At 42.1% G+C, this 26276-nt stretch overlaps 1 protein-coding gene across 1 annotated transcript in view; it reads right to left on the bottom strand.

The window, feature by feature from the left end:
• Positions 1-395: 395 nt before the first annotated feature.
• TRABD2B (TraB domain containing 2B) overlaps positions 396-26276 on the bottom strand; it is a 293392-nt gene continuing 267511 nt past the window's right edge. The window contains exons 6-7 of the mRNA XM_075759455.1: positions 21660-21929; positions 396-1444 (exon numbers count right to left, since the gene is read on the bottom strand). Coding sequence (XP_075615570.1) covers positions 1222-1444; positions 21660-21929 — 493 coding nt within the window. The 3' untranslated portion in view covers positions 396-1221. The remainder of the gene's footprint in view (positions 1445-21659; positions 21930-26276) is intronic.

Here is a 26276-nt window from a genome sequence, read left to right as displayed (position 1 = left end):
TGAGTGTGAGGTGTCATAACTTTTCCATCTAAGTCAACAGAGGTGCCATAGTCTACAAATGGAGGAACGTTGTGCATGTCTCTGTGACACAGGGGTTAATTTGCTTCCTGTGGTCTTGAACAGATTTTGGACAAGTCATAATTCAACACGAAGATATCGGCTCTAAGCATCATCATTGCAAGATGAAGAGGAATCTGTAGATGTTTTTTGCCCTCCAGGTTGTCCATCTGCATTAATACAATTGGTACAAAGAAGTTCTATAGATTAGCAGGATACTACATATATACTACCCTGCAGACAGACCTAGTTCTGTTCTCATTTATGCTGGGAAATGTTGTAGGCTTGTGTTTATATAAGATGAGGGAGAAAAGAAAATAATTCCAGTGGGATTAATCCAGACTTTAAAATAACTTTTTTTATTAAGAAAAAGGTGTCTTAATTTGCATTAGCTAATGAATTAATCCCAGGGCAAAGAGGGAAATTGGTAATTTCTAAAGAAGTTAAATAGTTGAGTTAAAGACAACAGGGGAACTTAGAGGGTTATCTTGACTAATGACTTACACAGTCATATAAAAATAACTGGGATTTTAGGTTGTAGCAGCTAACTCGAGTTAAGAATGCACCTATCTTTCTAATGGACATAGGCCACAGAGAGCAGGATATGCTTTATTCAGTGTAAGCTATGCTAATGAGATTAAAAAAAAGTAAAATAAAAAAGTTCAGCAGATATGTACTTATTGGACAATTTCTGTAAAAAAGGGTTAACGAAACAAAGAAGCCATTCATTTGGTGTCAGTTCAGACATTTGCAGAGTTGTCAGTTAGAAAACAAATATAGAAAATATTAATTTATCTGTTTCACCATCGCTACTGATTAATAGGGATGTTATTAACATATACAACAAGAAAAAATAAGTTTACCAGTCGAATAAATACATTTTTTCTTTTTCCTTTTTTTTCTTTATATGAACATGTATATTTTACAAAACCCCATAGCACTATGGGAAATAAAGATCCTTCTACAAAAAGAAGATGTAAGTCAGTGTTACAATAAAGCTTTAGAGTTTCAAAATGTATCTGGGCAAAGAGACAAAATCAGCTAGAAGGCACTACTGATTCACTGAGAAGGTCCAGTTTGCAACCGTTGCTGTCATAACCTCCAATTCGTTTATAAATTATCTTTCTTCTGTATTCCAAGGGATTGCACGTGATACTAACATGGTCAGGAAGGCTGCAGTAGATTCAGCAGAAAAGCAGCTATGGCCATGCAGAGAGGAGAAGTTATTGATGGCCATGAAAGGCTGGCTGAAGCTGAGCTTGTGGGCTGCGGCTGGGACGGGCGATCTGAACGTGGTCTCTGATCCAGCCGGTTTGAAATCCAAATGGGAGGTTTGACTGTGATGTAGCCATTGGTTATCCTGATATAGGAAGGCAACGTGGTGGTGCTAAAAGAAAACACAAGAGAAGGAAATTAAACTACTCTGTGAGCTGTCATCCTATGTGGTAGTAACAACAGCAATGACAATCACAAATACTATTATTATTTGCACACATTAAACATGCAGGGAAATCTCCAGGGGCTGCTAAATGTGATGATGGTCTGGAAACAGCTCTGATTCAGGATGTCCCTCAGCTTCTGGCTGCTGGCAGAATATAGCCAAAGGAAGGATCACTCTTGATATATCTGTTTTATTGCACTCATGTTTTTAAGCATACACTGTTGGCCTGCATGAGAGACTGTGACAGATGGATCTTTGTGCTGACCCAGGATGACACCATTCCTATGTTCTTAGGCACCTTCTTGCCACCAAAGGTGTCAAAATTTGTCATGTCTCAGAAACGTGTCTTACTCACCATGGATTGGATACAAAACACGCCACAAAACATGTCCTGCCCATGTTTCACAAGTCATATAGTATTTCCCAGGATCCCCTTACATATCTGATAACCTTAGGCACACCAAGCAGCTTCATTTCTTTTTCTGGCTTTAAGACATTGTGGATCAAGTCACAATGCCAAAACCAGACTCAGTGTGAAGTTTCGCTGTCTGTGGATTTGCCTCAATAGCGGTGTGATTGCTTATTGATTGTTGCTTGAGTTAGTACTTTGATTTGAATGGGCAGGTTGGAATTCATCATGATTCCCATGACGCTGAAGGTCAAAAAGGTCCATTTACAATTGATTTGGAAGTTTCAAGTTGTAATCTCCATGTCATAAAATGCTTCCATTGCATCCTTTATTGGATGATCCATAATGCACCCGTTGTCACAGAGCAGCACAACTGAGCATGCGGTCTGCGTGAGGTGGATTCTGGACGTGAAAACAACGTGTTCTGCTGTGGAGCAAGGAGAAAAAAGGCAAGTTCCCCTGAAAACAAGATGTGACACTAATACCTGCATATTCTCTGTGTTGCTTTTTAAATCTTCCATAAAGGGGATTTGGAGGCACTGAAAATGACCATCAAATAATTTTTTATGGGTTAGGAAGCTGTGCAGTCCTATAAATATTTAGCTGCAGTATCTGAGATCTTGACCTTGGAAAAAAGGCTATGTGTTGCATAATATCAGATAAAAGGAACAATACCTTGCTCCAGATTCATGCACAGAAATAGAATTTAGTAGCACTGAAGGCTTTTGTCTTTTTCTGTCTAAGCAATAACAAGATATATTTTAGCTCAGATGCTTCAAATGTGTTGAGTCAATCACAAACTGAGAAGATCAGAGTCGACTCAGAAGAGTACACTGGTTAACACACATCCAGGTCAAAATCAAAACCAATAGACGACTGTACACTATGCTTCACCCTGGGTTTTGGGAAAATTAATTTAATTTCTTCCCTCATCCTTTACACTGTCACCACATCTTCTGGGTGGGATAGTTGTTCTGTAGCTAGAAGTGATCTTAACTAATGTGCAATGAATTAGAGTAAAAAGAAAAGGCAGTCTAGAATTAAAGACATGGGAATTGCTCCATGGGAGCAGATAATCCATCTAACCGGTATTAGGTCTCTGACAGTAAGAAGCGGTGCTCATTCCAGGGGAACAAACTGCTGTAAATGGAAAATTCTGAAATCAAGCCTTGCTGGAGAAAGCTCTTATCTAAATTCCCATGATGAGTGGTTGGTTTATGTCTTGAACTGATGATAGAAGACACATAGCTTTAGAGCTTCCGCTATATTGCATCAAAACTGCTGCAGTTAATACAAAGAGTTGATCTGGGATAAGCTAATGCCGCTGTTTCAAATTTGTCCAGCTTTTCTTAGTGGTTAATTCAGTGCCGGCAAGAATGGTACCAGATTAGGCACTGTCTATCCAAGCTCCTGTAATATACCTAACACCCAGTATCAATGGCAAACACAAAGCACCATTAAAGTGTATTTCTGACAAAACTAGGTACTACACGGTCTGAGTAATTCAACAGAAATGCACTCATGCTCCAACTTCTGATCCAGCTCTCATTTATCCTGTTGAGTGATGCTGTGGTGCACAGGTCTGGCAACATTGACAGTGGGATCACAATTTGGGAGTTTTCCCCTGTACCAATTTTCCCTAAGGAAAGTATGGGTAGGTGCTTGTACTCACCTTTTGGTTACTGTTTGTCACTTTACAGAACTACACAGTTTAGCCCTAAATTAAACTGCAAGGAGGGTCTGGTTTTCAATTTCAATTTAAGAAACATTGCCAAAACACCATTCAGACTTGCAGTTTGGGTGTATCCTGCTCCTGACACATTCTATGGGCTTGATCCTCCAGTGAGATTAAAATGTCCCCTGTGCAAACTGTCTTTCTGCACCTCAGGGATAATTGTGTGAGATGTCTTATGGGGGACATAGGCTGGCCACGGAACGTGAAAGAATCACGAGCCCATTCATCAGCCAACCTCCTCTACAGAATTCCTAAAGCAGCCTTAAATCAACATTTTACATTTCTTTATGATGGTTCCATTTTCTGGTCAACTGCCAGAAATGTTTCGTTGTTTTTTTGTTAATTTTTTTTTCTCCCTTGAAGTCAGGTCTTTTTTTTTGGGAAAAAACACTCTACAGTTTACTTAAAATTGCAGGGTTTCCTGTCAAAAGACCTGAGAATTTTTGAACACTCTTCTCCTCAGTCAGTGAGGTCTGGTTTCAAGCCATTAGATTTCTATAAAGGTTTCCTTGTTAAGACAAATACTGTTAGGCGGGGTTTTTTGTTTTTAAAAAAATCCTTAAGCACTTTACAAGAGAAGACCAGTGTGTTTCCATTAACATGTACAAAGCATGCTAATAGCAAATGAATCACAGTTTATCCATATAAGACATTTTCTTAAATGCAACTCTACTTCTAGCTGACTGTTAAGGTGGTTTAGCGATATTTAAAGAGAATGAACCCTTTTACAAAACTCCTTCTAAAACCTCTGGTCCCAGTTTGTAACTAGGCTGTTTCTACAGCAAATGGGGAGAGAAACCTCTCCAGAAGGTGGTCCACCTCATTCCAGTGCAGGTCTTCAGGGGGGTACTTACTCTTCCTGTGGGTTAGAAAGGGGCCCTAGACAGCCAGGTTAGATTACAACCTAATCTTAGAGGTGGCTCTGGTGTCAGGAGATGACTTCTCCAAACTCCCTCTGAGCATGTTTGCGTGTGCACATAGGATCTCACTGACCCTCGGACCTTCCCTAAGGATGAAAGCAGCAGCAAAGCCCCCTGAACTCAACTGGAAACCTCCCATTGTCCTCAGGGAGGTTTTGATTATTCCTGAAATGAACAGAGAGAGTAATAAAAATGAATCACAGATCTAAGGGATAATCATCTAAATTATTATCACGCCTTCTCTTGCCAACCCAGGATATTCTGTATTTCAGTCTTTCGTGTCTGATAAAAATATCTTTAATAAAACATTCCACATGATCTGTGGTGAAGAGGCAACCGCTGTCTCCACTGTTCATAACTCTATTTTTTGCTTCTGTGTATGGTATTGTTTTAAAAATTTGGAAGACTCCAGGTATCTTTTAGCCAAATGACGTGCGGTATCATATTCATGAGCTTGTACTTTTGATCAGATAATAGGGCAGTTTTTCAAATCAGTGCATTAGTCATACATTGTCTTACCATCATTAGAACGTGTAAAACTTTCCCAAAAAATGGGGCCCCAGGCACAGGCTTTGTGAACAGACCCTACTGAATTACATGATTCGAGTCCTCTGCGCTAGGGGCATGCTGAAGCACCTTGATGATTTGGGAGGATTTTAAAACTGAAAAATAAAACAAACACACATGCAACCCTTTGGGGGAATTTCTGTTCTGGTTTAGCAGGCAAGGACTTTGCAAGGAGCTCACAAACTAATTTTTAGCATGACTTGGTTTATCCGTATAAGCAGGGCTCATCTGACCACACGTGACACCACAGCAGAATGACAGAAGATAGGACCAGGCGAGACTTTCTGGCCCATTTGTCCCAAAGACAGGAACAAGATCTAAACCCCTTCTGACATTTATGTCTAATCCAGTCTCAAAAAAACTCCTACAATGATAGCAATTCCAGAGTCTCTGCAGACATCTATTCCAGCATTTCACCATTCCTGACGTCTAGAATTACTGCCTAATGTTTCACCAAACGTTCCTTGCTACAGTGCAAGTTCGTGACTTCTCCTGTCCCCATGGACAGGTTTATTCCTTTCCTCTTCTCAGCAGCCTTTCACATGTTTTTGAAGACTTAACCATGTTTCATGTCAGGCTCCTGCCTTTTACACAAACAATTCCCTTTTTGCCTTTTTCCGCAAGTCTTCAGGTGGTCTCCCTCCATCCTTTCATCTGTTTACCCCGGCTCTGCTGAGCTGATCTGTGTCTTCTCTGGAGTGAGATGCCCAAAACTGGAAATAGCAGGTCTAGCTGAGATATTGCCAAGCCTATGCTTTGTGCAGCAGGTACCACTGCTTCGTTATTTGCAAAGCAAAAGAAAGTGCGTGAAAAAAAAAGCAATCTCTATGAAGATGGTCTTTTCACTACTTTTTGCCCCCAAAGTACAAATTGCCTTTATGGTCCCAGTAACTGTTCTGAGCTCATGGAAAACTGACGGTGCCCTGAGGGGATGAGGACTGACTGAATTATGGTGATATTTCTATGCATTTTTTAATCTGCTGCCGTGCCACGGTCCCAACACGGTTTCTGTTCAGGGCGGAGGAAGTGACCCTTTTAAGCATAACTTACAAAGTGTTTGGGGATTTTTCTGGATCAAAGGAGCTATATAAACACACGACAACTATTTTTAATAAATGTAAACAAATGTGGACTCAGACAGCCTTTCTTACAATAGCATCTGATGAAAGAAGCTTATCAAGACAATGTGCCAGCATAGATTGAACCCTGAAAAAATGCATGTTTCAACTGAAAAATCTAAAGAGCTAGTAAACTGAAAGAAAATTTTTGAGTACATATAATAATGGGTGTTTTGCATTTGTGATTTGATGTTAACCTTATGATGGCTAGGGTTTTTTTAAGTGATATTAAGCATATGTTTCCTGTTTCTTTTCAAACAAATTTTGCCCTATTTTTTTTCCTTTTCATTTAATGAACAGATGTGAAAGGAGTTGATCACATTATTTTAGTGGTGATCAGAAATAATGTTCTGTTAGTGAAGACAATTATTCTTGGAACTAACCAGACCTATTTATGTCACCAAAATTTATTAATCAAGTTTTGAAAAATACATCTGCTTAAAGTGCTGGGACCAACCCCTTGCAGTATGTAAACAAGCTGGCTGGCAAGAAGTCTGACCACACATTTGAAAGAAAAGAATCAGTGCTCAATGAAGAGGAAAAAAAAAGTATCTTGGGGGGGGGATCACACTAGAAAAAAAAAAGTCACTAGAAGTTAACTGTGAAGACCGCTAGAGTAACCTCTTAAAGGGAATGTGAAGTCCCCATCTCCTGAAAGTTTCATATCAGTATCTGATGTGTTTCTGGAAGGGATTCTTTAGATCAGCATAGGCTCTGTTCCCCCCCAAGCTTCATCAATTTCTTTATCACTGCCTTCCTTATGGACAGTGCTCTTGCAGCCTGAGGGATAAATCCTGCAGGATGCTGAGTCTCCTGGTCCCAGACTAGCAGGATGCTAAGCACTGCAAGCACACAAGCGCTCCCAGCACGGCTAGTATTCACATACCTACAACTCAGCACGTCCTAAAGCCCTTTGTGGGATCAAGGCCAAGAGGCTCATGCTTTCGCAAGGTTCAGTTCATTAAAAAAAAAAAAAAAAAAAAATCCAACCTGGATCTGATTAAGGAATCCAGTTTTGGTCCAGAGGAGGCCACTACTTATTTGCAGTAGTAAACTGCCTTTGCATGTCTGAATGAGTAAGCAATATCACACACTGGTTTGTGGCCAACAGAGAAGACAGGGGATGAGCCAAAGAGCCTTATCTCTACTATTTTCCCTTTACCCCAGGGTTACTGGAAGCCCAGACCTTTGGCCATTTTCCACACTGCAAGCATCCACCCTCTCCACGAGCAGCACTGCCACAGAGTCACAGGAAAGCAGCTGCAGCCACGCTACTCATAGAGGGGTCAGGCAACAACATTGGGAGCATTTCAACAACCCATCGCTGTCGATCTGAGCTTTTCTTCTGACGAGACTCAAATGGGAACCATGTTTCTACCTGAGAGGAATGTCAAGCTCCGACCCAGCCTTATTTCAACAGTCTGGCTCCTCTAGAGACTGACAGCAAGTAATTCCCCTCCTTGAAGGGGGCACCTGTGAGCCTCCGACCCCCGTACAGAAGCAAAGGGCAGCGCACGTCCGCTGATAGAGGTCTATTCCCCCAGCCCTGCTCTTTGTTAGGACCATGTCTGCCATGGCTTATCTCTAGGAGAAAGAAGCGTGGGTCAAGGAAAAGAGGGAAAGGGAAGCACAAGTTTCACCAGGCAATGACTCTGAAAGGACAGAAAGCTGTGAACAGGCATGTCAGGACCCTAATCCACACTGTCACCACGTGCTGAAGTGCAGGAAAGGTGGTGGTGGGGAAAAGGACACTGCACGCAAGGATGGGATGCTTAGAGGGATGAAGGGAAGCAATGTGAGACACCTTGGACAATTGCGGGCAGTCCTTCAGATGCCCTGGCCTTTAATAGGATTTAAAGGGTGGGACTAATTGTAGCTATATCTCAGATGTAGACTTGTAGTCAGAGCTATTCAGCTGCGTTCCCACTACAGTTTGTGGGGAACAAAACAGCTCCAGAGGACAATCCATCCCCTCAAAGGCATGTCTCTAAGGTAGGTGACATGATCTGCTTCTGAAGATCTCTGTCTCTGGAATTCAGGTCTCCTGAATCCCAGTCAAGCTCTAGCCCAGTGAGGGCTTTAACTGATACAGATGGGTTTCTAAACTGGGATGGGTTTGCAGGGTGGGGAAGAGGAAAACTGCTGATTCTGCAGTGCAAAAAGCATCGGCTGGTGGGGATGCAGCTCCTCTCTGCAGTCTTGTAGATACTCCCAACAACGGGCACGGCAGGGCTGCAGCCTGCTGTCCCCTCTTTGGGGTCTTGAAGAAGGAGAGGGTGGCTCACTTGGGTCAGGAGCTCCAGGGAAGCCATGATGGTGTAAGCAGGAGGAGACTCGACATTGAAATGCAGCTCAAATACCTCTGGTGCAGTTTTTAACCCCCTCTGGATGGGCCATGGGCTGGAAGCCAGGAGATTTGGTTTTTATCCTCATGTCACCCACTGAGGAACCATCAAAACCTCGTTAAATCATTTTACTTCTATTACTCCCCTGACTCTGATGTGAGTCAAGACCTTGAAGCGTTAGTGTGACACCACCGGCATTAACCCAACATGAAGCGTTTTGCAGGCTCTCACTGTGATTTGCAGGTCCCAATTGCCCAGGCCACCTGCAAAATACCTCCGTGATGACAATTTCAGCCCTGGAGTGACACTGACCTGCAGCAAGGCTGAGTACTAGGGGGCATCCTAAAGCCACAGGTGGGTCATGTTGTTAAGGCAAAGTGTATCATCTGTTGTGGGGCCAGAGGAGGGGACGAGGATGGGACAGGAAGGGACGGGGCAGTGGGGACTGCTGCATCAGAGACAGCGGAAAGAGGAGGAGAGGAGTGTGCTGTCACAGCAATGCAGCCTGAGTGTTCCCCATGCATGGAGACACAGTGATGCAAAGGTGGATGCAAGGATGCATCTAGCAGGTAGACAAGGAGCAGCTGAGCAACAACTCCAGCACAGCCCAAGGGCCCTTTTCTGCAGTGAATTTTCAGCGTGTGGGAAAATTTCCTGCACCCTCTCAGTCAGGTTTCGCTTTCCTCCATCCCCAGAGAAGACTCTTTTTGATCGCCTGCCCTGAAATCCTTCAGGAAAACTCTGCAAATACAACTCCTGCACCCACACATGTGGCAGCGGCAGAATCAGGCCCGCTGCTCCTTTCCAGACAACTGCAGAATGGTGTAAAAACACAGAACGTTGTAAAAACCAATAACCTTTGAAGCACACCCTCTGAGTAATTACCCCATTCCCATCTAATGACTTAAAGATGTTATATTCCTCTCTGATTTGGCAACAACAAAGATTTTGACCTTATTAAAACCAGCCTGTCAGGAAACTACATGTCTTCCTTTAAAAAAAAAAACTAAGAAAAAAAAGAAAAAAAAAGAAAAAAGAGAAAAAAAAGAAATTAAATTCTTTAAAATCCCTGTGAACAATAATTCAAGGTACTGTAGCTGAAGACCCATGATTTGTTGCAGAGTGTCTGGGTGGTCTGAGGCAGGAGATGACAACATTAGCTCTTTCCTTTGCCCTTCTAAGAAATGCTTTGATGATTCTCTAATATCCTAAGAATATCCCCCTGTGATTCTGCACTGGGACGAGGCAATCACAGAGCTGGGATAATGCATCCCAGTTTTACCCAGGGCCTGGCCCTTGCTAAGAGGGGATAGCTCAGAGCCCTTTGTTTCACCAGGTCTGCACAGACATCTGAGCCAGGATGTGTTCATGATAGTCTAAATAGTGATGTGGGCTCAAAACCATCCCCAACCTCACCCCCACCCACTGCACACATCTGGCCGTGTACCTGATTTGTATGTGCAATTAAGGCACTCATCATCATGGCTCAAATAACCAAGTACTTGTTTCACTGGTTGTTGGACAGATAATGATTGCAGTTTTTACAGCCAAAGTAAGCAAGAACATCAAGGATGAATACACAGATGAGCTTAGTATTGTAAAAGTCTTGCCAGTGATGCAATCTGTGAAGATTTTTGGGCAACCTGCTGATATACAACATGTAAAGAGTTCATTTGATGGTGCTGCAATCAGATAGTTTTGAATCAAATCCCAAGCATGAGCAGAATATCTATCTTTTGTCTGTATTTTGCAAACTGCCCGCTCTCACCTACACAGCCCCATATGCAAAACAATTAGCATTTTTGGGGTGGTCAAAATCATAATCCATATTTTATGTCCTGGGCTCAACCTTTCAATTAACTAGAACCAGAGCGACTCAGTCTGCCCTCTCCTATGTGCAGTCAAGTGTTTGTTTGGCACTGTGTGGGCTCTATGGCTCAAGTATTTTTTGCAAAGGCACAGAATTAACCATGCATGTTTAGATATGCTTGGGGAACACATACATTCATAGAGATGTATATATTTGACCCTGTCACTTTCTTGTTAAACACTGTAAAAGATATCGACTTTCCTCTCCAGATCTTAAAATGATTTAGAATAGCCAGTAGTGGTGAAATACCTAAAACATCCCGTCAAATTAAGTATTTTCTCCAAGACTGTTCTCTAACACACACAATTATTTCAGCTAAGAAGATGCCTGTGCAATGTATTAAGGAACAGAACGAACAACCAAAACATAAACTGGCTTAAATGGATGTCCAATATACTGCATTTTTCCATTTGATTTTAATTTTCTTTTTCCTTCTCCCTGTACTTTTTCCATCTTCGTGTAACAGTTTTCCTCTCCCCTTAGTCTGTATCACATTTTTCTCTCTAATTCACTGGGCTCACCTTCCTGCTCACTGCTTGTATTTTTCCAGAGTCTCTCTTAGCAAGACTAATTAAGGTTGGGTCAGATCTTTGAACCTGTTATTTGGAGCAGTATTAAATTCAAGCTTGTTCCATTGAACAAAAGCACCAGCTGCTTCTTCTTTCCAACAGACTCACTCTCAAAATAAAAAAAGGGTTCATAGGGCACAGCTACCAAGCAGAAATGCCAAGGACATTAAATTGCTGCATTGCCCACAAGGTCTGAGTTCCTCCTGCTGCTTGCAAAGCAACTACAGTCATATCGGCCACAGCAGAAACTCCTCCTCCTTGCCAAGCACTTACAAACCCTCTAAAAGCCCAGAGATGCCACCAGTGGCTCATAAAAAGCTGGTTGTTGGCTTGCAGGACTGGAAAGCCTGCAAAGGCTTTCCATGCCAGGTGTCATAACCCACACCCTGAAGGGTCTCTGCAGAACTGAGCTTTTGTGAACACGGTTCACACCACTTCTCTCCACGGTAGTGCTAGGTAAGGCATCCCCGACACCCAGCAGCTCACAAGCAATAGGCTTGGCTCCCTCGCCTTCCAGCGTAGCAGGCTCAGGTCCCAGGTATAATGCTTACTTTGTTCAGTTAATTTATTCAGGAATTGTAAAGAGGAGATCTGAGTGAAATCGGAATTCGGCCTGGCATTTTCATAATTGCAGGAACCCAGCTTTTATAGCATTAAACCCATATGAATATAAATAAATCCTACTTCGCCTTCATCCCAGTGAGTAACTGGACTTGGACCACAGCAGCCCTTTGGGGTCCTGCTGGGTTTTCAGCACGCAGCACAGCCTCCGTGGCCGGGACCGTCAGGGAATCAAATTTCCTCCTGTTTTACTCTACAATGAATCTGTTTTCTTAGAGAAACTTGCTACCACAGCGTAACTGTGGTTAACCCCCTCTTATAAAGCAGCTGCCCACCACAACAGTCATGTCATCTTCCTCCTTGTCATACTTTTCTTCACTTAATTTCACAGGGCATGAAACTCACTAGTCAGAAGGGGAATAGCAGAACCAGAAATAAATCCTATATCCCTTACCCTTTTCCTTTGGACTAGCATTGACAGTGTTGTGTGTTTGTATTTCCACTGAATTTTAAAGACTTTCTTTTTTCTTTACGGAAACTCAAGTGCCTTCACTGGAAGATGAAATTTTTTTACGTTTTATAGATTTTATGTAGCTCTGCTAAGTCTGAAGCTTTACCTTGAGGAAGAGCAGATATACAATCTTTTGGGGCTTAGATACTGCTAGATAGGATGATCACTCAAATATATAAGTCCAACTTAGGGCTGTAGTGTTTAAGAAGGTTTGTTCTGGCTTTCAGACGGTAACTGATCTCTTCAAGACATCTGCGTATCCCCGGGGCGGAGATAGCCATTAACACAGCAGGCAGTGTCCTTTCAGAGGTCCCATCTTCAACCCAAACCCAGCTTTTGAGGCGACTCTGTTAACTTTTCTCACTGATGGGTGCAGTGCAAGGAGCTGCCATGGCACGGATGGGTCTCTGCTGCTTCCACAGCCTGAGCAGTGGGGAAGTGCTTTGCTCCTGACCCCAAAAGCTCCAAACCTCACGTGCCCCAGGCTCCAACCTCCCTGGAGGGTCAGCGCTGGCTGTACCAGTCTAGGGAGCAATTCGGTTTGCTCTGAAGAAGATGGAAACAGCCACATTTTGCCAGCCGAGTGGTGCTGTAAGTTAGGAGTCTGAATGTGGAGCTGGCTGCCACCCCGCTCAATAGGGAAAACACAACACTTGCTAAAGGGAAAAACCTCTGTAGCAAGAATTGCAATTGAGGGAGTGCAGGTGCTTTACTACCCACTTCTGTGTTTAAGGAATCTCACTCACCCTTGGCACAAGCCCACTCAGCACTTCTTACAGTGTCTGAACTGCAGTCAGCCTCGCAAGTTTAACACCAACCGCACTCTTCGCCCACCCCAAACAGCAGGGTAAAAGTGCTGCTGTGTATTGAATTTTTCTCTGCCTGTTAAACCAGACAACCTAATTTTTCAGCTGAGTGAATGCAAAGAGTTTTGTAGAGCTGTGTTAAAGTGCATTTCAGATTCAGAGGAATTCCCTTTACCTGAGGGTAGTACTCAACGCATTTGTCCTTCTTATCTGTTTGATAGGAGCCAGAAATACAGATTTATTTTTTTTGTCTGTGATAGACAACATATCATGAGGAGTCATAGCTAAAGGCTCCAAGGAGCCAACCCTCAGAACATCTGGCTAGTGAAAGCCCTGGATATGGAAAATATAAATGTCAAGGCTCATATTTATAAATTGGAAGGGCCATGACGACATCTGCTAACAAGCTTTCTTCCAGAGCCCATTTGCTGTACATGGTTATTCACAGGCAACAATAAACATGTGCATGGATCACATGCACGGTCTGCCCTTCCTTTCAGTCGCTGAAGGAACACACGCTCCAATAACACACAAACGCTCTGTTCTCACAACACAGAAATACAAGTGTTTGCAAACCTCACAGCAAAGCTCTTGCATACCAGACCACAGTGGGATACACTGCTGGAACAGACTAAAAATAGCTGGAGAAAAAGCCTTGCATTAACACAGAAGACAGTCAAACTCACTTAGTGTTAACTCTTTCAGTGGAATAAGCACCCTCCTTTTTTTGCTTTGCTCCACAGGAGATACTTTGTACTATAGGTCCAGTCCTGAAACCTTATTTTTATGACTCTGGTTGTGGATGGGAATCTCAAGACTTAAATAGAGTCTAACCTATTCAACCATGGTAGCTTAATATTAACATTAAAACAAGCTGTAGGTAAAATAAACTTGCTTCTACATTTATACCCACAGGCACCTTTTCTTCAGCTTAATGCCAAGTGTAAGTGCATTTCTGATGCTTGAGAAATAAAAAAAAATGATCCAATGCGTAAACATAAAGATTTTGCTAACAACTTATTATTGTAGATGTCTGGATCACAGTTTATCCCCAACAGGGCCCCAACACTCCTGGCATTGGCCACTATCACAGACACTGCCCTTGAAGCTGCCAAGTTGTCAAGAGAAGGAAAAACATCAGCAGAAAGAGCCTGGACTGCTGTACGATGTCCATGAATTTAGCAAAGAATAAATGAAGTCAACGCTGACTGTCTTGTCCAGTCTGCAGTGTTCTTGGCCACACGTACATCTGTGTGAAAATGGTAGGAAAACAAAGATGAACTAACATGGAGGAGATCTACCTCCTGGTTAAAAAAATGAAGAAGAAGGATGCCTAGCTAGGCCTCCTGCAGTATGCAGTCTGCAGTAATGCCAGATGACAAAGACATCCTAGATACAAGTGAGACATGCCCCCACCTCAAAGAGGCTCTGCTGAAGGCCATAGGCTCCAAATCCCCATACTTCACTGGCATGGACTGATTGCAAAGTGAAGTGCAGTGTTTGTAGGATCACAAAGGTGATATCAGAGAAGCGGAGGTGAATGCAGAGGTCTGGGGATGAAGATGGAGATGATGGAGGAGTCCCTTCCTACTCCTTGCTCCAGGCCCCAAGCCATGTGCATGCAGCCAGAGTTAAAAAGGGCAGGTAGAAAGAGTATTGGAGAAAGAGAAAATTTAAGCAGGAAATGGAGAACGATGGAACTGAAAAGTTAACAGGTTGTCCAAAACCAATAGGAGTCCTGGCACTGGGTGAGGAAACGAGACTGCGCTGGCTGAGAAACAGCAGAACAAGCGGGGATGTGCATCACAGAGGAAGAGATTATCATAACTCAGCAGCTGCTCCTTCTTGAAACTGAATCCTAAGCAAACATTTTGTTTGTGCTGCATCAGATAGATCGTAGGTGGCTTAACAAAGCTTGCAATGGCAGGGCTATGTTCAGCCCAAGTCAGAAATACACCAATCTGGGGCAGATATAAACATATAATATACACTACCTCTACTCAACACATCCAAAATGAAAAGTAGAAAACAAGAAAGGAAGAGAAAGCTCTTAATAGGTTCCATAAAACATCTTGCATTGTATTTTCAATCTTAATCAGCATTGAGGAGGAAGGAACAGAAAGTGCTCTTGGATATCCAGTGCTGAAAAATACCTCACTGTTCAAAAATCCTAGCTTTTGAGTGCTCCAATTTTGTTACTTGCTCACCTTCAAAAATATGGATTTAATATTCATGATGGATTTAAATGTCACAAAAATAAAATACCTAACACATTAGCAAAAAATAATTTAGTTTCATGAAATAAAATTGAAATCTATATAAAAATTATGTCTCTATTTCCAAGAGGCTTCTGTGTTCTTTATCTCTAATGATTTTATTTTCGGGTATTTACAGCTTTCATTAAAATAGGGTTTGCATACTGCTCCATATTAATTGCCCATACCGGTGGTGAGACACTTAAGTGATAGGGAAAGTAAATACGCAAGGCTTTTGCTTATTTAAGTTTATCTGTGTTTGCTTCATCACCCAGTGGCAGCATGTTATAGAGAACCACAGAACAAATTAAAGCATACAGATCTTTTCGTGCGTCTAGCAGGTGAAAGTGTGGCTGTACATCTTTTCAGCCCCATCTGGAGGATAACAAATTAACTCTTTGACTTTCCAAGGGGAAAGAAGTTATCACTCATGGCCAGCTGACAGAGAGGGTCTATTAGCATGGAGATGCCAGAGTTTTGGACACGAACATCAGGACTTCCCATCCATTACTGCGATGCACGAGAGCTGTGTGCTGAGCCAAGGTTTCACAGCTTTAATTAATATGTTCTGTGCACTCTGACCAACCTGATAATCCAAGAAGCCTCAATAAAAACCATCTAGGGAGGGAGGATATGTCATCACCGTATCATCTGTTACAGTCAAGAGATTTACCTCTCATTTTCACTGCGCTGAGTTATACTGTGCTGTTATTTTACTTCCACTGAAGGGCTTGCATACTTGGGGCTGTGCAAAGGGCAAGATGAAAGAATTGCCAGCATTGGTGCTTGTTTAAAGTAGGCATCAAGCCATCTGCTCATCTTAAAAGGAGATCAAATGGAAACAGTAAGAAACTAAGAAGGGGAAAATGCAGTATCTGCAGACACCTTCACAGAAGCAAGATTGCATGTTCGAGAGAGGCATGAAATGTGGGGAGAGAGAAGGACCAACTGATGCACTGCTTCACTGCCCAGAATGTCATCTTCTGGCCACTATATATCCACCAGAGTTCATAAAAAACCTGGGCAAACTAAGAGCAGATTTTAGGTCTGTTCAAGATATAAAGGTTCAACTTCCACCAAGGAACCTGGAGGGAACATTTGTCCAGGAGGTACTTTGAGACTACTCAGAGTGACAGAGGGGTCTTGTACCCAAGCTGTCAAACCCTGAGGTTTTTCTGATGAGTAGATACATCTATGCTGTGCCCTGGAGACCAGGGGCAGTCACTGATAGGGACTGTGATCATGCAAGTTTCTTGAGAAGGAAATCCTGCCAGGAGAACAGTGAAGGAAATGGTAGACAGAAGTGCTGGAGGAAAGCCAAGGGGCCACACAACACAGTTAAGCCCCAAACAGCAATGAGTTGTGACAAGGAAGGGAAGGTGGGACTCCAACACACCTACACTCCTGCTGTTCCTGGGTGCTGAAGTCGTCCCTTTGGGAGACAGGTTCACTATAACAAGTTAGAAAGATCCCGAAGCTGCATCCTCATCCTTGGTTGAACACAGGGCAAATAAATGCAGTGGTGGCCACTGTGTACCTGGTTGCATGGAGACAGGCTAGGGGAGGGAGTGATCCCCCCTCCCCATGAGCATCAGCAGGCATGCACTCTCTGAGCAGTATTTTTACCAGGAAGGCAGATAGAGCAATTTAAACAAACAAGGCCCCAGTGATGGGAATTTCAAGCTCAAAGCTACCATATGGAGGGAAATCATCTGACCACAATTTACCTGTTAGACTTCAAAAGTGTCTAGGTCTCCTCTAAAGAAAAGCAGCCTTTTCTTTAATGAAGTTAAGTACTGTATTTCAGCACCGTGTGTTGTGAAAAGGAAGCAATTTGGATTCATTTACTGAAATTTACCTTTCAGATGCAGTTAAGTGAAATTAAAAGTTTGTCTGAGTTGACAGAGTTCTGTTTTCCATCACTGCATTGTCTTGAAAGAAAGGATAACAGGCTAAGTGCTTAAATTCCATCCAAACTGATAAGGTTCACTCTATACAGGCACACTTAGTGCAGTTTATTACACATTGTCTCCCTTCATCCATCACTGGTATAATTTTTTTTTTCCCTAAAATAACTGTTGCTTCCAAAAGAAATTGATATTTGTGATGTTATTGCATTCATCTGGGGTTGAATAGTCAGCACTGGGCTATCAGAGAAATGCCATTTCCAATTACAGGGAGAATTCATTTCATTTCCCACTAATGACACATTTTGCAGAGCTGAGCTTACATCTGGGACATGAATTTCTTTTTCTCTCTTCTGATCACAGTTCTTCTCATTTAATTTCTTTCCTGTGCAAGTGAAGCATCGGTACGTCCTCAGTGTCTTTCCAAACACCATCTTCACCCAGATCTCCTCCTCGGCAGTGGGAATGAACCTCTGAATTTGCCCATTACATCCTCTCTAATTCTTTTTTTCCCACCACTGTATTTCTCTCTTTCACATCCCCCAGCTGCCATCACTCCTTCCAAACCCCACACCTCCTGAAACACCGTCCCAGTTACTAACTCCCCTCCCTCCCTTTTCCCAGGAGCTTTCCTCCCACCTGCCTTAGGGCCCCAGGAGCTATAACCCCCTCAGCTGGGAGAGGTTCTCTCTTCTCTTGGGCGGGTTTTGTTTGTAACCTTAAACTATTTGCCTGCTAGAACAAAGGTGTGATCCTGATCTGGCCTTCACTGACTCATCTGAAACATCACAGGCATTTCTCTATTCTTTCAATTTACTGAGCAGCTCATCATGAAAAGCCAGTGAATGATCTGTAATTAATTATGTATATTACAAGGGGAAGCTTAGCTAAGACAGTGTCAACAGGAACAATAACACACTCTGTATGCCAAACTGCAGCCTTCCAGCCCAAGGGTTTTGCCTCCCCTCCCTGCTGCCCCAGCTGGCTTTTGGCTACAGGAGCTAGCTAGGGTTTAAGTTTTGTCTACGTTCAAATTCCTCCAAAAGACAGATTTCAGATCTGCATATTTCTGCAAAATCAAGTAGTTAAAGAAAAAAAATCCTGCTACTTGAAATCTCCATTTAATTTTGATTCTTGACAAACAATTTCAAACACAAACTGTAGCCAGGCAGGACTTTTTCATTTTGTTTAGATTTGGGGGGATGTAGCCAGAAGGGAGAGGAAACCACACATTTCATCAGCATTTTTTATTTTTTAATAGCCTTCAGTGTAGCTGATTACCCAGGAGATCAGCAAATATTAGCTCTGTCAAAGACAGGGAGAAGACAGAGCTGAAGCTTTCTCATCCTCCACAGCGGTACTAACCATCCAACACACAAATCTAAACAGCGTCCACTAAGGGGTGCCAACTCAAATGCCTCAGCTGTTAAGACAGAACAGAAAGGAAAGGACTATCTCCAAGGTATAACTGAAAGTAAATACTAATAATGATGTGTGACATTAAATGATGACTCATTTTTCATGAGGCCATTTCAGATTGTAGCTATAACCTCAGATCAGACCAGAACAACTGTGTGAGCTGAAATCTTAGTGGAACCATTAATTATGGATTTCCTGGCTTTTATAGGTTGGAGTCAGACCTTTGATGTTCCTTTAAGATTGTTCTCCTGTGTTCATTTCCTTTGTTTCTGTGTTGGTAGCTTAAAAAAACACCCCAAGATTTCCATGGAAGTGTATGAGATAGCCTAGAAATGCATAGTCCATAAAAGCCCTGCAATTCATGGCTCATAAAGTCCTCTAATCCATGGTCAATAAAGCTTTGGGAAAGAGCTGTATGAACCACAGTCACTTCACAGTTCAATGAGGTTCATACAAGAATCAATAATCTGGTTTAAATTCGCCTGGATTTGTCCACCACCTGTATATTTCTCTTTGACTTTTCAGGTTGAAAGGCAGCTCAAACAGCTGAATTCTAGAGACCTCGCATGGAAACAATGAGTTTTATGCAGCTTTCACCCAAAAGACATAACAATGACTTAAATCCCTCTACTTTGTCTCAAAGGTGAACAAGTCAAGTTTCAGGTAACAAAAGATGAATTGGGAAACTCAAACTGGAAGAAGAATGATTTGGAAACAGGGGGCCATAGCTCAAGGTAATATACTGTATGCAGAGACCTCAGTCCATACAGAACACAGGGGGCTCCAATTTAAGTATATGCAAATGCACAATGGATCTATGGGACAGGCCAGAGAGTGAACTTCTAGTACACTAATTATCCTCCAAAAATGAATGCTAACAGTCTCACTGTTGGGTGCTGGTGAACATTATTGAGGCAACACAATATAAGTTCACATGCTTCTCTCCTTCACAGGTAAGACTCCATTGCCCATATTATTAGCCATCCTAGCTGTTTCTTCCCAAGAATGATCATGCTACAAAGTCTGGTGACAGGCACACATTTCTGCTCTTTTCTTGCCAATCGAAATGAACCAGTTAGAGAGAACTCACTGTTTATTGCCTTGTGCAAGGTCCAGCTTGCAATTAATGCTGATGAAACCCAACTGCCAAAAGCACAATATGCAGCAGCTGGTTTATGAAAGCTGAGACCCCATCCAATTTATGGGGAAACCAAGCTGGTTGTGAGTCTCTCTGATTTAGCTGAACAGTTTGTATTTTTTGTTTTATTTTGTTTCCAGGAAAACACCAGAAGTTACTCCAGAACTGTAGAAGCACTAAAACCATCTGAAAGCACTAAGGCAGACTTCCCTTCTTCCAGCCTTTCCTCATTTCTAGGGCTGTGATCTCCCACTAATATCTCCCTGGGATCTTTCAGCAAGGCAGGCGACACATGGCATCTGGTTCATCACCAGCGTGGTGGGAGTGGAAACTTATGCTTCCTTATCCCAATCTCCATCCTTATGAAATGGAAGTAGAAGGATAAAAGGTTTTGATTCAAATGAAATCTCACAGGAGCAGAGAGTGAATAATTTAACTCTAACCTGGAGAAATACCCTTTTAAATACTTTTCCTAGGAACATTTCTTGCTGAAATAAAAAGAGCAAAAGGCACAAAAGTCTGCCAAAGCTATGCAAGCACAACTGCTTTAAGCCCCCAGCTGCACACTTCCACAGCCATATCAGGCCCAATATCCAATATCCTTTCTGGATAGAGAGGAGGGAGGCAGGAGGATTGCACCTAACTGCCAGCCCCAAATCAGATCTATTCAAGCACCTCACTTGTGTAACACATAAGGTGAGCTGGACCAGACACCCTTGTGAAATGCTGGGACACCATGACTCGGTGGCCTGCAGGCAGAAGAAAGATAGAAAAGTCCTTTGTCCTTGAGGCAATCAGCTACGTTGAACCAAATGCCTCTTAGTTCAGGCTTAAACATCCTCTGTGGAGAGGATCCAACCACTGACCACACTCTGAGAACAAAACACATGAATCCTTCTTACCAAGGCTGGCATTAACCTCAGAAATAGCCTTACTATGTTAAGATCAATATGCACCAACTTAATAACAACCCTTACATCACTCACCCTGAGAATACAATACATTACCAAAAAAAGAAAAAAGAGGCAACTGCTTCATTAAACAGAATGAATAAAAATTTTAAACAAAAGTCCCCAAACACAAATATGTGGAGCTTTTTCCTTAGTAAAGGGAGAAGCCTCTGAGAGACTCTGACTTATTTTACTTGCAAGGAATTTAGGTGCTATGAAAATGGGAATAAGAGTAATGCTTAAAGACAATCATTACATGTATAGGCGAGCAGCCAGGTCCCAACAAATTATTTCGTTCCTGTTACTTGTTAGGAGATCTATAAACACTGTGGCTGTTTATCTGCCCATGACTTGGCCTGGATAAAGGCACTAAGGGCTTTCCCAGTTTTAAAGGAGGGAGAATAAATTGCCCACGAATCTTAAAAGCACACATCGAGAAGCCCTGGTCAAACATGAAGGCTCTTATTCAAACACTGAATGGGAGTTTTTAGCCTCGGACCAAGATTGGAATGGCCACGGAAATGTGACTACCTCCGTTCTCTTCACATAGAGGCCTTAGTTAAGTACTTTGTTTTGCCTCAGTTTGCTGTTTTCAATGCAGTCTGAGATGTTAAAACATTTCAGTCCCAGGACACAGTTAAGAAGATTGAAAGTCAGATATGCCAGAATCTTAAAAAACTCCCAGGAATATTCTGCATGGTTGGAAAATGGGCGAGTCTTTGGGTTGAAAACTGACAGTAAAGACTGGAAAATAATTATTGGAAGAAAGTGGGCAAACACACAATATTTTCCATTGTAATGTTTTCCTGTTTTTTTAATCTGGCAAGTCTTTGTTTCTGTATCTTTTACACATCCAAAGCATTAGCTTTTTTCCTCTTTACTTTTAGATCAAATGTGCCTATGAGCCTTCCCCCCCTAGTTCTTCATCAGGCTCCAAAAACATCACCTCACTCCCTGTCTGCCCCATTTAGCCTTTCTCCAACCCTCCTTATGGTCTAATCAACAAGAGTTGGAATCTGTAAAGAGCAACTGGTTAAGAGACAGTGGGAAGAGGACAGGGACCATAAAAGTTATGACTCACCTGTCTTCTATCCGAACCCAGAGGTCATTGAACTGCCTCTGGCGATGCTGTTTGTGCTGCTTCTTGTGCCATTTCTTCTGCCTGCCAAACTCTTCCAGCTGGCTGATGCTGTCTGGCAACAGGAGGTGAGGAGACAGGCTGTCTTCTTCATCCATCTGCAGGGGCTTCAGGGAAGGAGACGTCAGTGGGACCTGCTCAGAGAGCTGGAGAGCAGGCAGGGCTGTTGCTGAGGACCCTTCCAAGGCTGGGCTTGTCTTTGTTGTCCTTGAACTGCAAAACACAGCATTTAAACATTTGATGAATAAGACAGGGATCATGCTAACAAAAAGTGAAAGCAGAGGACTACGTTACTTGGTGGGTGCTCCTAACTGCTAAGAAGGTGTACAAGGAGAAAGGCTTTTGCTCTGGGGCAGCAACTAAAGACATCAGTGGCATTTCCTAGCAAGCTTTCAAATAAACACTAAACTGAAAAAGGGTGGAAAGGCAGTTGATACGTTCTTGCTGTTTGCTGGCATGTTAATTACTTCTTACAGGCTTTAGAGCCTGTGGTAGGGGTCAATGTCATCTCTTCCTTTAGGCTGAAGGTTAAATGGCAAAACTACAACTCTCTCTGAGGAAAGCAGATACCTTAACAGAAGCTCATCTTAAATTAATGAGATAACACTAGTTCCCTTCTTTTTTTCTTTTTTCTTTTTTTTCTCCTTTTTTTTTTTTTTTTCAACTTTGGATATCCTCTGTGGAAAACAAGTCATTGTTTTGATTGCAACAATAATTATGCTTGTTCATCTGAGTTAGGATTGGTGACAGGGAAGCCCAGACCCATGACTGGAGCGTGGTCTAACAGCTAGGTTGCTGGGATGGGATGTGCAAGACCTGAACTCCATCAGGTTTTGCATAACAGAGAAATGAAACAAAAAGGGGGTAAATGACCTGTCCAAAGCCACCCTGAAACAATACTGCCAGAGCTCTTCACTCCTGTCTGAAATAGTACTACCTCTTGCATCTGACTGGAACTATGCAGAAAAAGGCCTTTTATTGTTTTCTACTTCTAGAGTTTCACTAATTTTAGAAAAAAGTCAATACAAACTCTCTCTTTTGATATACGGCCATGTGAACTTACATTTGGGAGCTAAGATATCTGAAACAAAAATCTAATACGCCAGTACTGACACAAAGTGATTTTTTTCCCCCTAACTTCAGTAGAAGCTCCTGTTTGGTCTCAATTGCAAGAGAGGATCTTTTTCTGTCTCTGGGATAGCCCAATGAGTTGTAAGTACAGAAAATGGAAGAGAATTAATAGGCAATATAAAGCTGTGGTCTGCAAAACTATTTCTATTACATGGATGCTATGACTTTTATGACAGAAACAATTAAAGCCACGTGAAAAGTTTTGCCTCCTGAGTGAAACCAGTAAGACATTTTAATGAAAAAGTAATAAAAAGTCCTAAACTTCATTGGTGACAATGTACAAAATGTGCTGCAAGTGAAACCACATGTTCATTTATGGAACATTTTGTTCTCTTCCAAAAAAGTCACATCTACTACTAATGGCAGCTTTTCTCTTTTTTTTTTTTTTTTTTTTTGAAGTCCATTACAATAGCAGTCAAGATGGTCATCTCTAATTCCACTGCATCATGTTTCACCAAAGGTCCTTCCAATAGCTACTGATAATTAATCGTTGCTACTACCAAACTCACTGGCAAAAACTACAGTAACTTAGTCACTCATAGCCAATGTTAATGAAGTTCTTCAGAGATCATATGGCAGATACAGAAAAGAAAGACACTTGTTTAATTCTAAAGTTCTCCAAGGATGCTTTCATTAATAAAAGACGCAAGAAAATCCCATATTTTTCTCTTTTTCCAAGCATTCAGACTCTCAGTGAGCCCTTTTCAAACTCATTCATACTCACTCCATGCTCTATTTTACATCACAGAGAGACCTGCTGGTTCTGGATTTTTTTTCCCCATTAAGACTTTCTTCCATGATTCATGTTGAGGATGGGTTTTCATCAGTGCAGCAACTTTCTTTGAGAGATCTTGGTGCTCTCCAAAGCCTTGAAGACTTCTTAAGATGTGACATAGGCTCATTGCTGAAGCAAAGCCACCTCCAGACTTATGTAAAAAGAAAGACTCTCATAGGTTTACATTGGGTGGGTCCCTCAGGCCACAGCAGACAGCTCTTAGTTTTTATCCAGCCACGATGGTGGATCAATGAAGTATTAACATGCAAATGCAGCTGTTTAGCAGCTTGGAAGATCACAGTGTGATCTTCGATAGGACGGGTTAGGCAGGCAGGAAGGACCTGGCCCAAGCATCTACAAACACCATGTAGGTAAATGTGATGGCAGCAGGCAGCAATGGGTGGCAAGAAAACCCCAGCCTCATTACCTGCTGCACTTGTGCCAAAGCAATGGGAATACAAGCTGGTTGATGCTGCCCAAAGACAGCTCGTTCTGGTACTGCTCTGGCTACCCCTGCTCTTCACTGTGTGGTGTGAATTCACCCAGGTCTTCCTGCAACCAAGCCGTCCATCTGCACACTGGGGAGAAGAGCATTACCCTGGCCACAAGGCTGTGCGGGGCAGAAACATGTTGAGAAGGCAAGAACATGGAGCAGATATGAGGCCCAAAGCAATGTGATCATCACGGCTGGAACTCAGCTGTTGCTAAGATTTCTGTTTCCATTGACTTTCTTCTCCTTGCCACTGAAACGGTGACTCGTGTTCTGATCAGTCAGTGATTCCCCGAGACGCTGAAGGTAGGAGCAGCCCCCGCATCAGCCCACATCCGCCGGCTCAAGGCTGCGGCCACCATTTCGTTCCTTGAATGGTTTTAGAGACATCTGAACACATACTTTCCACCTTTTAACACCTACCATTTTGTTACATGTGTTTACCTTGCTCTGAGCTCCTAGTAAACTGGAACCAGTAGAGAGGTGTTTTTATGGGTTGAGATTTTAGAAACCACTTAAGACGACTGGCAGCTCACTTCTTATTAAAATTAATGAGTTTGGGCATCAAAATCCCAGTGGTGGCTTTGAAAGCTTCTAGCTTAATTGTTTCCACTACCATCACATGAGCCACAGATTGTAAACTCGATATTTCAGAACATTCTTTGGGAAGAGGATAAATAAACACTGAAGAAACATTAAAATGTTGTAACCTAAAGAGGGTTATAAACTAACCACTTGTACTTCAGAGTCCACGCAGGGGGAATAGCTCCACTGTGGCAACTGCATATTACATTTGGTCCATATTCCTGTACTACTAATAATTACCTCAAGACCTAGGAGGGACTGTTGAAGGCTGTATGTTGGTGCATGCTTGCTTCTTTCAAAAAAAAAGAAATTTTTATAAAAACGATTTAATGAATTTAGAGACCTGGTTGTTTTTAAATCTGATCATCATCCTACAGACATTCAATCAGAAGTAAAATAAAAACTTTTAATCCCACAGAATATGAATATTTAATCCAAATATATTTTAAAAATATTGAAAGATTTTCATTCAAAGTAAAGTATACTTCCTATCAAAATATAAATTTCCCATTGATTTAAGTAAAAGTTTTATTAATACAAAGGGCTTGAATTATGAATATTCTGGATTTTGTACCCCTTAAAAAAACCCAAAAACCAAAACCCAAAACCCTCCCATTTGCAACAGGATACCTGGACAATAGGTCTCCCCATTGTGTGAAGCTTTACTGTTAGATTCAACTGATCATTTCATGGACTATTTCATGCTTTTCCTCTGGTCTCAGTCCCAATGCACTCTGTTAGCACAGCTGCACTGTATGAAACCATGGGGATGTAATACACCTTTTTTTTTTCCACTCCACTACTGCTGAGACAGCTTTTCAAGATACATAGTTATTTTTAAAGACAGAGAAAAAGCAGGGCTAGTTTTCAGTTTTTGAGGCCACAGTGCCTCTTCTGAAGAAAGAGTGAGAAAGTACCACCCAAATATCTTGGTCCAAAGATCTCAGAAATTTTTCATGAATAACTTGATACAACTCCAGGCTTAGAGGTTCCACCCATTTTTAAATCTATCATTCGCACACAGGGTGGTCTTTGAGAAACTAAAAGTATTTCAGGCCCTTAGGTGGGTTTTTCTCATCTCTGACCTTAATTTCCTTCCCTGGGATGCACAGTTCTGCAAAACAAGTTATTTAAATAACAGAGTCCAATAAGAAAACTTGTGAGTCTCAGCAATTATCCTACGTAGCTTGGTCCTAAGGTACAGAAACCAGAGTGAAAACAGGAAAACACTTATTCTTGCTAGTTCTTGAAAATGCTTAATCAAAGACCCCTGTGGTTTTGTTTCACTTCTGGTGACATTTGCCATCCTTTTCCAATTCTTTTCAAGACTTAAAAGAACAAACCAAAACATGCAAGTAGTTTAGGCTGAGCTGTATGCTCCATTAGGCTGTCTCAGCATTTCTCTCTTTGCCTTGTGGTCTCTAGTGTCGGTCTGTGCTGGCACTGACAATAGAAAATTGACTCATCATCGGGATTTGCTACAGTTATCGAGTGGATCTGGTCAGAAAAATGACATTAACATCATGAAGTTCTGCAACAGTTTCTTTTCATCATTGCCAGCCTTAAAATTACCCAGGTC

This window comes from Balearica regulorum, chromosome 8 (assembly GCF_011004875.1).
Source record: "Balearica regulorum gibbericeps isolate bBalReg1 chromosome 8, bBalReg1.pri, whole genome shotgun sequence".
Taxonomy (NCBI): domain Eukaryota; kingdom Metazoa; phylum Chordata; class Aves; order Gruiformes; family Gruidae; genus Balearica; species Balearica regulorum.
Note: the sequence above shows the minus strand (reverse complement) of the source record. Positions and strands in the feature narration are given on the sequence as shown.